Raw genomic sequence first — 13,374 nt, forward strand, 5'->3', positions numbered from 1 at the left:
GACGATCATGGTGAGACACCAGCTGCTGAGAACCAACCTACTATTGTTAGAAGATCCGAGAGAGGTCTTAAACCGTCGACAAGGTATGATCCTAGTGAGTATGTATTACTTACTGATGGGGGAGAGCCTGAAAGCTATGATGAAGCTTTGGAGGATGAACACAAGGATAAGTGGTTTGGAGCCATGGATGAGGAGATGGATTCTTTTGAGGAGAACCATACTTTTGAGTTGGTGGAATTGCCTAAGGGCAAGAAGGCTCTGCTTAATAAGTGGGTGTACAGAATTAAGCATGAGGATGATAATTTGCCACCTCGACACAAGGCTAGATTGGTTGTGAAAGGCTACAGCCAAAAGAAGGGAATTGATTATGATGAAATCTTTTCTCCTGTTGTGAAGATGTCATCCATTCGGGTTGTACTTGGATTGGCAGCGAGCCTTGATCTAGAGGTTGAGCAAATGGACGTGAAGACTGCTTTCCTTCATGGTAATTTGGAGGAAGAGATCTACATGGAACAACCGGAAGGCTATGTGCAAAAGGGCAAAGAAAATTTGGTTTGCCGCTTGAAGAAAAGCCTTTATGGATTGAAGCAAGCACCAAGGCAGTGGTACATGAAGTTCAAGTCTGTTATGGGGGAGCATGGTTATGCAGAGACTGATTCAGACCATTGTGTATTTGTGAAGGTGTTCGGTGAGGATGATTTTATCATCTTGTTGCTGTATGTCGATGATATGTTGATTGTGGGCAGGAACATGGACAGAATTAAGGAGCTGAAAGAGCAGCTAGGTATGTCCTTTGCCATGAAAGATATGGGTCCAGCGAAACAGATTCTTGGTATGAGAATTGTTCGAGATAGAGGTGAGAAGCTGATTCACTTATCTCAGGAGAAGTACATTGAAAAAGTACTTAAGCGGTTTCACATGGACAAGTCTAAAGTGTTGAGTACTCCTCTTGCTCCACACTTAAGACTGAGCAGTCAACAAAGTCCGAAGACATATGCGGAGAAGGAAGATATGGCGAAGGTTCCATATGCTTCTGCAGTGGGTAGTTTGATGTATGCCATGGTCTGTACAAGACCGGATTTAGCCTACGCCGTTGGAGTTGTCAGCAGGTTTCTCTCCAATCCGGGAAGAGAACATTGGAATGCTGTGAAGTGGATTTTGAGATATCTCAGAGGGACTTCTAATTTGAAGATTACATTTGGAGGTAAGAAGTCATTGCTTGTCAGTTACACTGATTCTGACATGTCGGGAGATGCTGATTCTAGCAAATCTACTTCGGGTTACTTGGTAACATTTGCGGGTGGAGCTGTGGCATGGCAGTCAAGGTTGCAAAAGTGTGTTGCACTATCTACCACTGAGGCAGAGTTCATTGCCGCAACTGAAGCTTGTAAAGAGTTGTTGTGGATGAAGAACTTCTGTGAAGAGATCGGTTTCAAGCAAGAAAAGTATGTGTTGCTTTGTGATAGTCAAAGCGCTATATGTCTCGGGAAGAATTCTACATTTCATTCGAAGTCAAAACACATTCAGAGGAGGTATCATTGGATACGTGATGTGGTTGCTTCTAAGGAAGTGGAACTTGAGAAAGTTCATACGGATGATAATGGAGCTGATATGATGACGAAGTCATTGCCGAGGGGGAAGCTTGAGGTATGCCGAGAGATAGCCGGAATGGCTGTTTCTTCCATCTAGTCGGAGGGGGAGTTTGTTGGGTCCCTCCTAGATGGAGAGAACCAAGTGGGCATGAGACATAATAATAATTCTCATGACCCTTTGTCACTAGACTCACAATAATAGAGTTTAGAGAGAGAGACAAAAGAGAGAAAGAAGAGAGAAGGAGGAGAAAACTCGTCAGGCTATTTCAAGACTGGTTTTGGAGGATCAAACGGAACTTGATCGGGCTGATATTTTGTGGGAAGCTTCTTCAGTCAGTGGGTTAGAGATTCACCGAAGGGATTTGGATTTCAACGGTTGGATCTTCTGTTGTCTGGGTTTTAGTGAAGCTGGTCGTCACAGTTCTTCAGCGGGACAGTCTTGGGTGTTTGGTAAATCCAACGGTGAGATCTTCTCTTCTTGAGCTGAAATTTGGCAGAGGTATTGTCGACTTGTTTATCTTGGATTTGTACGGTTGGATTAGTTTCTGGAAGCCGGAATCTTTGTGAGCTGAGGTCGTTTGGTTGCTGCCGGTTTTGAAGCTTTGTGTTGCTCTCTTGTTGTTGTTGTTTGTGTTGGAGATAGCTATTTGTAGCTAGACTCTCTGTTCTGTTCAGGCTGTTGAACAGGGAGGACGTGGTTGTACTCATACCATTTATATAGTGGATTTTTGAGTGGACTACGGTCCCGTGGTTTTTCCTTCTCACATCGAGGAGGTTTTCCACGTAAAAATTGTGTGTCTCATTTAGTTATCGCAACTTTGATATCTTGCCATCGTCGAAGTATTTTCCTCACAGGTTCGCACAAGGTCAGGGGAACACGACCGTGACATTCCGCTGCGCCGTGTGTCTTTCCCCAACAAGATCTTGGTAACTAAAAGATGGAAAAGTCTTGGTTTGATTCTTGAATGTTGGATGCTTAGCTTGGCTACGAAACGTAGTGGTTGTGGGGGGTTACAAGATAGGATTGAACAAGGAAACGAAACGATTGTCAAGGATGGTAAGTAGATGTTAGCTATGTGAATTGGTAGAATAATGGAAGAAGAAACTTGTATGCACACCCCGTTTTTTTTTAGTGTTAAGTTGATGGACTTAAATTAGAGAGAATGGGCGGTAAATAAGTGGTTACGTACAGTTGTTATTGGTACTGTTAGCAAGCTCGATTGTGATAAGGAGCCTTTTCGCAAAGATGAAAGCGAGAAGACACAAAACGATAGATGGTGTAACTTACTTTAGTTTGCAGGAAAGGTTTAGACATTTAATGATACAAAGAGAGAGTATGTGTCTCCAGCGACATGGCAGCAAATGTACAGTAGGCATTTGAGAAACAAAATTTATTGGCAAACGGTACATGTTTGGGAATATATATATATCTATAACAGTTTTGAAGAGAAAACAGAGCTCCATGGCATCTTTTTGTTCCACTGGAATATAATCGTGGTTTGATCACGCTTCTTATCCAGTACGCCAAGATACATAAAAGGCGCACGTCAGAAGGATGTTTGGCAATTAGACGAATGGGGGCACCAACGAGGAACTCTGCTCATAATAAATGAAAACAGAGAAGATCCCTAAAATAAATGAGCTTGTTTGGTGTTTTATAAAACCAACACTTGAAAATAAAACAGAAAAATGAGAGTTTATACATGATTATTGAGAAAGGAAGGCAATACTGTCGACGTGATGAGGTGCGACACGGACAAAACATTCATACCCGCCTAGGAATCCATAAGAGCGTTGAAACTCTTCATTGTCACCAATTCCTAGGAGCCTAACTCTTCTGACATTGTAGTAGAATATGTAGAAGGGTTGGACCTCGAGTGTATTAACCACGCTTGGGACGATAATGATCTCACCAGCTTTATTGGTGCCTTGGAAAGACATTCTGCGGCAAGAAACGGACTCCCAGGCAGAGGAGGGAAACACACATGTTTGCTTTGACCATTCATGTTTCTGGGCGTCTTCTAGTATCCATAAATCAAAAGGGAATGGAGCGAGCAAGAGGTGGATGCACAAGAATAGAAGCTAGCTTCCCATTGTATTCTATAAATATGGCATTCTTTCCACATAACACGACAGCACTAGGTGCTTGGATAAAACTTACTTTCTCAGATCGAACATCAAAACACATCACAACTGGATTCTTATTCTTAAAATCAGTAGTGGAGTTATACTTATAACCGCCATAGTAGATAACACCGTTGATACATACTCCCACTGATACAGGTATATAAGGAACAGGGGTACCCTTCAATGTCTCTCCAACCTCCTCCTTCTCCAAGTGTTAACACCTTGTGCAGTAGATGAGGATGACCAGAAGAAGGATCTCTCAAATGCACAGATAATGCTTTGTGTTGGCCACCAATGGGATCGTACCCCACGAATTGGGTGTTCTTGGTCAAATTAAAGACTTGCTCGGTGCCGGGGTTACAAACCATCAAACCATGATCAGTGTAAACACTGAGAAACCCATGGAGAGAAGCGCAATACTCTTGGCTGGCTCGCAATCCCACTGGTAATGCCATCTCGAACCTGGGTACCAAAGAAGAAGAAGAAGAAGAAGACCCCTCTGGATATGACAAGAGGAAGGTAAGCTTCTCTTCAGGCTTGCCGAATGCGCTGTTGCTAAAAGAGACTATAAACCGTGGTTGCGCTGAGGAGACAGCGAAGAAGGAATCCACCAACTCTTGCCTTCGGATGAAGGAACACCACATCTTCGACACGCATCTAAGAGACTTGGCAGGCAATCTAGTCATTATAGCCATCTTAACATCATCATGCAGCGAATCTAACTTACTTGGGGTTGTGTCTTTCTCCTCCTTAGATTCGACTTTGCCAAGGAGTTTTATCGCAGGCAATCTCGTCACTGTAGCCTTCTTTAGATCATTAGGGATCCGATTCCGATCTCCGCTGCTGCACAGCCTCTCCTTCTCTTCGCGCTTGCGTTTCATGGCGCCTCCTCGCTTAGCCCCTCCCAAGTTCTTTTTTTTTTTTTTCTATTGCGCAGCAAATCCAGACACAACCGCAAAGACATTCGAGTTGAGTTGATTTTGATTTTAATTGTCGTCGACCCTCCTTTTTTTTTATTTTCCCTTTTTTTTTCGTTTTCTTAAGCTTCTTCCTTTTTTTGCAGTGATCAGAGCAAGTGTCGCTGAGCTGCCTTTTGATTATGTCTTCTCTGCTTCATCAAGCCACCACCGGAGCTTCTCTGCTTCATCAAGCCACCACTGGAGCTTCTCTGATGCAACGGATCCAAGTCCAGAACCTCCTGAAGCAAAAATAAACTAAGAGAAAATCTGTTGAGAGGCTTGTCCCATCTTCATCAGCTTTTTCTTGGCTGTAAAATTAGTTTGATCTCACTTGACTCTCATCATTGTTTTTTTGTGCGTTCAATGATTGATGCTTTTGTCTACATACAGATCAGGAACATGACTGAGAAAGTACCGTCATTTAAAACCGGTGGAACTTTTTGGTTTACTGATCTCACCACTGCAGATACTACATATATCTTGCCACTTCTCACCGCCATCACTTTCATAATTACGGTGGAGGTAGTAGGAGCTCTTTACATGTGCTTATCTTCAGACCTAATATATATTGAAAGCAAGTCTTGTATTGTTTTTCTGTCTCTAGTCGAACATGCAGGAAGGTATGGAAGGGAATCCAGTAGAAGGGAATCCAGTAGCTGGAACTATGAAGAAATTCTCAAGAATCATTGTCTTTCTCTCTATTCCAATTCTGATGGGCATTGAAAAGGTAACATGAAAGAGATTTTGCTATTATCAAGTCAGCAACAAGACTAAGCTATATGTAGTTACAGCCTTGTCAATTAATCTATATATGCATATAACAATGATACATACAGCTGAAAGACTAATCTCCATAGCTACACGTACACGTATTGTTTCTTCATGGTATTATGCTTGATAATCAAATTGTTCTTGATAATCAAATTGTCCTAGACACGTATACGTACACGCATTATGCTTGATAATTAAAATATCCCTTCATGGTATACGTATACGTACACACAATAAAAAAAATTGTCTTAAGTGAATGAAATAGACTTTGCTATGATCAAGTCATTCTTGTTTGGTGTTTGTTCCTGCAGAAACTCATTCTCGTTTATGTTTGTTCGTGCAGGAAGAAGTAGACAGTGTAATATCCGATATCCCGCGGGACGGCCCGCGAAGGCCTACAAAAAATGCGGTACGGGATTGGGCAGCTTTTTCAGAACCGCATCCCGCGCAGGACAGGCCCGCCGTGTCCCGCCCGAAGATAAACCTGATATCTTGCATATTTCCATTGTTTTATCCATTCACCCATGTGCATTTTGATCATATAGACTAGGATTTAGCCATGTTTAGGTTGCATTTTGCATACATAAGTCTTTATCAGGTATTGGAGTACCACATGTAGTTCTCGGAGACATTTGGGTGTGTTTGGAGCTCGAAAGAGGTGTAAAGATGATCATTGGACGAGCAGAGCGTTGGGAGCGACTTCCCGGAGCGACACCAGCAAGTCGCTCTGACCTGCCTTATCAGAGCGACCTTACCAGAGCGATGCGGAGAAGTCGCTCGCCATTTCATCCTGTGGAAGCCGAAAACTGACCCGGAGCGACCTATCAGAGCGACCACTCCAGGTCGCTCCCGAAGCCCAGAGCGACTTGGTCAGAGTGACACCCCGAGGTCGCTCGCATTTCTATCGCGTGACGACAACACAATGGAGACGGAGCGACCTCTCAGAGCGACCCACTGAGGTCGCTCCCGAAGCCTGGAGCGACCTTACTAGAGCGACGCAGAGAAGTCGCTCGCGTTTTCATCGCTCGGAGACACGAAAACGGGCCCGGAGCGACGTCTCGCAGCGACCCCTCCAGGTCGCTCCCGAAGCCTGGAGCGACCTCTCGGAGCGACTACTGGAGGTCGTTGCGCGCCTATTGTTTGCTCAAATTCAGTTTACTCAAGGGCCTTTTGGTCATTTCATTATGCACGTTTTTACTTTTCAAAACCTATGTTTTAAGTACCTTTGGTAGCCACCAGACAGATTTTTTTTTTGGATCTATTGAGAAATACACAAAAACTCTCTTGAGAAGTTCATCTCTTGGATTTTGATTGTTATGTTCTTGTGTTATTGTTGATTTCTTATCTATTTCTCTACATGATTAATCTGAAATCCAATATGGGTTTAAGAGGAATCATAGAGATTAGTGAGTAATCACCTTTTGAATTCATGGGTTAGGGAGATTAAGTGTGATTAGGTTAGTTCTAGGATGTTTTAGTGTATATCATTCTTGTTCCTTGCTAGTAGAGTATTCTTAATGCATCTTCTGAGTTGGCCACTCAAAAGTTGATCAATAGGCATTTCCCACCCGAAAGGTGACTCTCCTAAGCTTTTAGTATACTTTGCCGAAGACATTTGTTGTTAAAGGTGCTAAGATAGCTAATAGACTTGTTAGTAATGATTGCTTTCATATTATTCAACCAAAGACATTTGATGTTTGAGATACGTTAGCAAATGAGCATTCATCTAGACATAGAGCTTGCTTAGAATTGTGTCTAGGCTTAAGGTTGATAGTTTGATTGATCATTTGCCATCCTTAGTTCGATACTTGATCACCCAAGGTCTAATCCCTATGCCCATGAGTTCTCTTTTCCCTTAGTCAAGAAAGTATCATTCTGTTATTGCTTTCTACTTTTAGTCATAGCTTAAAACCCATCTAAATCATTGGTTGCACTTAGATTAAGTGAGTACTTGCATTCTCATTGCTTTGATATCCCTCAGAACTGGTTCGACAATCACTATACTACAACATTTGTCTTAGGAGCCTTGAAAACTCCTAACATCAAATTGGCGCCGTTGCCAAATTCTGAGCAGATTTAAACATTGAGATTTAGTCACTTGCTTGAGACTAAGTCATTTTATTTTCTTTTGTTACTGATTCTCCTTTTTCACCTCCCTTTACTTTACAGGTGTATGAACTTGAGGAGCAAGGGTCCATCAAACCTAGTTCCAAGAGCCGCAGACATCAGAGCTTTAGAGAGAGAGTGTGCTAGAAAGAGACGAGAAGAAGAGCAACAGTCTCACTTGCAGAGATTGGATACTGATATGGGAGACATACCTCAAAATGATGCCAACAACGTTCCACACAACCAACAGCGAGCAGCTCGACCCATTGGCACTTACGACCGCCCCAACATTCTTGGTCATAGACTAGGAATCCGAGCACCGGCTGTGGAAGCCAACAACTTTGAGGTCAAGTCAGGACTCCTCAACGTGATCGAGAACAACAAATATCATGGCTTGGCTTTAGAGGACCCATTCGATCATTTGGACAGGTTCGACAGCTACTGTGGGTTGTCAAAAACCAATGGTGTGTCAGAGGATGCCTTAAAGCTGAAGTTATTCCCTTTCTCTTTGGGGGATAAGGCACGTCAGTGGGAGAAGTCTCTACCCAGCGACTCTATCACTACTTGGGATGACTGCAAGAGAGCATTCTTGGAGAAATTCTTCTCATCCTCAAGAACTGCTAAGCTGAGAAATGAGATCTCCAGTTTCCAACAGAAGAACCTGGAAGGCTTCAGTGAAGCCTGGGAGAGATTCAAGGGCTACCAAGCTCAATGCCCACACCATGGTTTCTCTAAGGAGAGCTTACTGAGCACATTCTACCGTGGTGCTCTTCCTAAGTACAGGGCCAGACTAGATACAGCTAGCAATGGGTTCTTCTTGGGAAGAACTGAAGATGATGCAGAAGAGCTGGTTGATAACATGGTGAAGAGTGATGCAGTCTACAGTGCAGATCATGACAGGGGCAGTAGGGGTGATGATAAGCAGACGAGGAAAGAGATCAAAGCTCTCCAGGATAAGATAGACATCCTCCTTGCTGATAAAGCCACACAAGAGCAGCTGCACTTTGTTGGTAACCCAAACCAAGAAGCAACACATGTTGTCCATGAGGTTGAGGGTTTGGAAGGTCAAGAAGAGATGTGTTTCATCAACAACAATGGCAGTTGGTACAAGAAAGAGCCCAACTTTCAGTACAACAACTACCAACATAAATCTTATCTCAACAACCAACAGAGTGGTTATCAGCCTAGGAACAACCAGCAAGGCAACTATCAACCTCAGCAAAACCCTCCTCCTGGTTTCTCCAACAAAGGGAACCAGTCTTCTCAACAACAAGCTAATCCTTCTACCTCTACTCCTCAGGAAAGCAGCACTGATGTTCTACTGAAACAGATCTTGGAGTCTCAGACTAGAAGTGAAAAGCAGGTTGGATATGAGTTGAAGAACCTTCACTCCAAGATTGATGGAAGTTACAATGAGCTCAACAACAAGTTCATGGCTTTGGAAAACCAGTTTTCTTCCATGACCACTCACCAGAATCGCCAGCAAGGGTCTCTACCTGGAAAATCTGAGCAAAAACCCAAGGAGTATTGCAATGTTGTCCTCTCTACCACTTCTTCAGGGATTGAATTGAGTAACCACAAGAAAGAGGTAGATGAAATTGAAAGATTGGTGTTTGGAACTGAGATTGAACAGGTTCAGCATCTGATTGTAGCAACAGCTGAAGCAAAGATTGTGAAGGAAGCTGACAAAATGGTTGAAGTAAAGATTTTGAAGGGAGATGCACCCATGGCTGAGAAACCAGTTGCGAAGAGAGCTAACCGGAAGCTGAAAGACGTCAAGCTGGAGGACACCACTGAGGTTGAGCAGTCACCCTATGACAAGCTCCCATTTCCACAAAGGGTCCTCACCAAAGCTCAAAAGAAGGTAATTTCCAAGTTCAGAAAAGACTTAAGTGATATTGGAGTTAAGCTTCCAGAGATCTCGGGTATGCGTGAGGCTCATGTCCAAATGATGCTCATCAAAGACATTGTAGACCACCAAGCAGAAGTAGCAGAGCTCCTCAACATTTCAACTTTGAAACTTGATCTAGCCATCACACCAAAGTCTCTCCCTAAACTAGAATCCCAAGGGAAGTTCACCTTGTCCTGCTCCCTTGGTAAGCTCACCTTTGATGATGCTCTTGTTGATTCCGGTGCAAGTGTGAATGTGATCTCAATGGAGATGGTGAAGATTCTTGAGATTGAATACATGGAGTCAGATACTTCCTCTCTCACGTTTGGGGATTCTTCTTCTACTACCCCTATTGGTCTCATCAAGGATTTCCCTTTGAAGATTGGATCTTGCACCATCCCTATAGACCTCACTGTCTTGAAGATGGCAACTGAGAAGAGAGTTCCATTGATCCTGGGCACACCATTCCTTACTACTGTGGGTGCTTGCATCGATTTCGCCAACAAGAAGGTCACACTCCTCAATGTCAACAAAGCTGTCTCTTACCCAATTCAGTCTCCACTGGATGTTGAGTATTGTGGAACCATCACTTCTGGAGACCCCTACATTGAGAAGGATCCTCCTTCTCCACTTTCCACTTGAGGTACCTCTCTACTTTCCCTTGTGTATACCATTTCATTTTTGCATATTAGCTTTCTCTTTTGGGTATCTCTCTCTACTTGACAACACAGAGACTGTGTCATTTAAGTTTGGGGGAGGTACCAAGTATTTGATCATGTTTGCTTTGATGTTGTTCATTGAGTCATGCATTGCATACCTATTTGCATATTAAAAAAAAAAAAAAAAAAAAAAAACAAATCATACAGGTTACATTCACTTGCATTGGGAGAAATGATTTTAAACGCCTTGTAAAGAACACTACGTTGCACCTGAGTAGCTTTTGCACCTCTCAAAAATACTTGTATGTTTCGAGCCTTGAAAACTCTTCCTGAAACTTGTTGATTGCTGAAACTCAGTCTTTGAAGCCAACTACAAACCCTATTTGAACTGAATGAACTTAATGCTTCTTGCTCATGGTCTCTTGTGTACTGAGTCATGGCTATACACACTTGAGTTGTCACATCCTTTATGCCAATCTTATTTTGACAAACTCTAGTGGTAGACCACTCCCAAAACCTTTCCCTTCTTTTAAGCTTTCATTGTTTGATGAGTGAGGCCTTCTTCGGAAAGTCTTACATGTGCATAATGTTGAGAGTATCGGGAACGACAATGCTTGATCTTCATTCTTGCTAGATTGGGCACTCTATTGTCTAGCTATAGGTGGGGGGTGAGAGTTGTGATTATGATTTGGGAGCAATGAAAAAGGAAAAGAAATGACTCTTTGTGTTTAAGTGAATTGTCTTATTGGGATAAGTAGAAAAAACTCTAGCTCAAGTTATGAAAAGTCTTGGCCCCCATCTAAAAAAAAAAAAAGAAAGAAAATATGAAAAGAAAAGAAAAAGAAAGAAAAAGGGGGCTAGCAAAGTTGTTAGGAGCTAAGTAATGTTTTGAGGTTGTGAAAAATCCCTTGTAGATTTCAAAGAGAAGGAGTTAATGTTCTTAGGATCTTTCGGTGAGAGATGTGAGTTGGGTTTGACATTTGGGAATGATTGTGTAATTGTATGTTTGGGAAAAGGGTAGAACAATGGAGATTGAGCATTGTATGCATGAGTTGATCCCTTTCTTAGATATATTATGTGCAATGTCAAGTCTACTTGTTTCGAGAGTAAACCACCTTAAAGATCATATGTTTTGAACCTCTTGAATCACTTGAATAAAAGCCTTCCCTTACCCAACCAAATGATTTGGACCAACTGACCATTTGCAAGAATTCACCTAATGTTTTGTGCTTAACGAATGTGAGAGTTGGTTGATTTGAATGTGTGGATGCTTGATGATGAGTATAAGGGCAAAAAGGAGTTGAGATAGGCCTAGAGAAACTAGAGTGTAATAAGAGAGTGAGCTCATGTTGGATTAGATGTTGAATTGAGTGCTAGTTGTGTTTCTTTTGGCTATGAGCTCCCATCTTCAAACCTCTCTCCCTATGAGTTCTAGAAAGTTCACTTGTGGACAAGTAAAAGAACAAGTTTGGGGGAGTTGATATCTTGCATATTTCCATTGTTTTATCCATTCACCCATGTGCATTTTGATCATATAGACTAGGATTTAGCCATGTTTAGGTTGCATTTTGCATACATAAGTCTTTATCAGGTATTGGAGTACCACATGTAGTTCTCGGAGACATTTGGGTGTGTTTGGAGCTCGAAAGAGGTGTAAAGATGATCATTGGACGAGCAGAGTGTTGGGAGCGACTTCCCGGAGCGACACCAGCAAGTCGCTCTGACCTGCCTTATCAGAGCGACCTTACCAGAGCGATGCGGAGAAGTCGCTCGCCATTTCATCCTGTGGGAGCCGAAAACTGACCCGGAGCGACCTATCAGAGCGACCACTCCAGGTCGCTCCCGAAGCCCAGAGCGACTTGGTCAGAGTGACACCCCGAGGTCGCTCGCATTTCTATCGCGTGACGACAACACAATGGAGACGAAGCGACCTCTCAGAGCGACCCACTGAGGTCGCTCCCGAAGCCTGGAGCGACCTTACTAGAGCGACGCAGAGAAGTCGCTCGCGTTTTCATCGCTCGGAGACACGAAAACGGGCCCGGAGCGACGTCTCGTAGCGACCCCTCCAGGTCGCTCCCGAAGCCTGGAGCGACCTCTCGGAGCGACTACTGGAGGTCGTTGCGCGCCTATTGTTTGCTCAAATTCAGTTTACTCAAGGGCCTTTTGGTCATTTCATTATGCACGTTTTTACTTTTCAAAACCTATGTTTTAAGTACCTTTGGTAGCCACCAGACAGATTTTTTTTTTGGATCTATTGAGAAATACACAAAAACTCTCTTGAGAAGTTCATCTCTTGGATTTTGATTGTTATGTTCTTGTGTTATTGTTGATTTCTTATCTATTTCTCTACATGATTAATCTGAAATCCAATATGGGTTTAAGAGGAATCATGGAGATTAGTGAGTAATCACCTTTTGAATTCATGGGTTAGGGAGATTAAGGGTGATTAGGTTAGTTCTAGGATGTTTTAGTGTATATCATTCTTGTTCCTTGCTAGTAGAGTATTCTTAATGCATCTTCTGAGTTGGCCACTCAAAAGTTGATCAATAGGCATTTCCCACCCGAAAGGTGTTTGATGAAATGTCTGAGACAACTCTCCTAAGCTTTTAGTATACTTTGCCAAAGACATTTGTTGTTAAAGGTGCTAAGATAGCTAATAGACTTGTTAGTAATGATTGCTTTCATATTATTCAACCAAAGACATTTGATGTTTGAGATACGTTAGCAAATGAGCATTCATCTAGACATAGAGCTTGCTTAGAATTGTGTCTAGGCTTAAGGTTGATAGTTTGATTGATCATTTGCCATCCTTAGTTCGATACTTGATCACCCAAGGTCTAATCCCTATGCCCATGAGTTCTCTTTTCCCTTAGTCAAGAAAGTATCATTCTGTTATTGCTTTCTACTTTTAGTCATAGCTTAAAACCCATCTAAATCATTGGTTGCACTTAGATTAAGTGAGTACTTGCATTCTCATTGCTTTGATATCCCTCAGAACTGGTTCGACAATCACTATACTACAACATTTGTCTTAGGAGCCTTGAAAACTCCTAACATCAAAACCCACAGCGGTCCGGGACGGGGCGGGACGGGAGAACCCAATTGACATCTCTAACAAAGACCTATATATATGTTTGTTTCATGACGTCTTCCTTATTTTTTTCCTCTTTTCCTTTGTTTTTAGTGGTTTCTTTCTTATATCATAAAGGAAGAAAAAAAACAGGGAAAATGGCATAGATAACTATAAAAATATTGTTGATCAAATAAAC

At 42.4% G+C, this 13,374-nt stretch overlaps 2 protein-coding genes, 1 non-coding gene and 1 pseudogene across 4 annotated transcripts; 2 read left to right on the forward strand and 2 right to left on the reverse strand.

Moving 5' to 3' along the window:
• Positions 1-2,865: 2,865 nt before the first annotated feature.
• Positions 2,866-5,003, reverse strand: LOC106348578 (annotated as a pseudogene).
• Positions 4,799-6,130, forward strand: LOC125590239 (mitochondrial inner membrane protein OXA1-like). Of its 2 annotated transcripts, XM_048763599.1 has the most exons (4): positions 4,799-4,988; positions 5,069-5,200; positions 5,283-5,405; positions 5,793-6,130. In XM_048763599.1, the coding sequence occupies exons 2-4, from the start codon at positions 5,078-5,080 to the stop codon at positions 5,997-5,999; spliced, it is 453 nt and encodes a 150-aa protein (XP_048619556.1). In that variant the 5' UTR covers positions 4,799-4,988; positions 5,069-5,077; the 3' UTR covers positions 6,000-6,130. The 2 variants fall into 2 exon arrangements, with proteins under 2 accessions (XP_048619556.1, XP_048619555.1); XM_048763598.1 differs by lacking the exon at positions 4,799-4,988 and having other exon boundaries at positions 5,042-5,200.
• Positions 6,131-8,177: 2,047 nt separating this feature from the next.
• On the reverse strand, positions 8,178-8,284 carry LOC125590757. Its single transcript, XR_007326761.1, has one exon. It is a non-coding gene; the product is annotated as a small nucleolar RNA R71 (small nucleolar RNA).
• Positions 8,285-8,414: 130 nt separating this feature from the next.
• LOC125590475 lies at positions 8,415-10,088 on the forward strand. Its single transcript, XM_048764050.1, has 3 exons — positions 8,415-8,466; positions 9,115-9,677; positions 9,828-10,088. Exons 1-3 carry the CDS (start codon positions 8,415-8,417, stop codon positions 10,086-10,088), a joined length of 876 nt encoding a protein of 291 aa, XP_048620007.1.
• The last annotated feature ends 3,286 nt before the right edge of the window (positions 10,089-13,374 follow it).

The sequence above is a fragment of the Brassica napus genome, chromosome C7 (genome assembly GCF_020379485.1).
Source record: "Brassica napus cultivar Da-Ae chromosome C7, Da-Ae, whole genome shotgun sequence".
In the NCBI taxonomy this organism is placed as follows: domain Eukaryota; kingdom Viridiplantae; phylum Streptophyta; class Magnoliopsida; order Brassicales; family Brassicaceae; genus Brassica; species Brassica napus.

Excerpts from the sequence above, each read along its gene's own strand:
- LOC125590475 (XM_048764050.1), top strand. The coding sequence starts at position 8,415 with ATGGTGAAGAGTGATGCAGTCTACAGTGCAGATCATGACAGGGGCAGT. Across the intron at positions 8,467-9,114 it reads TCATGACAGGGGCAGTAGGG|GGATTGAATTGAGTAACCAC; the intron begins GTGATGATAAGC and ends CCACTTCTTCAG. Across the intron at positions 9,678-9,827 it reads TCACCTTTGATGATGCTCTT|ATTGGATCTTGCACCATCCC; the intron begins GTTGATTCCGGT and ends TTCCCTTTGAAG.
- LOC125590239 (XM_048763598.1), top strand. The coding sequence starts at position 5,042 with ATGATTGATGCTTTTGTCTACATACAGATCAGGAACATGACTGAGAAA. Across the intron at positions 5,201-5,282 it reads CTTTCATAATTACGGTGGAG|TCGAACATGCAGGAAGGTAT; the intron begins GTAGTAGGAGCT and ends TTCTGTCTCTAG. Across the intron at positions 5,406-5,792 it reads TTCTGATGGGCATTGAAAAG|GAAGAAGTAGACAGTGTAAT; the intron begins GTAACATGAAAG and ends TTGTTCGTGCAG.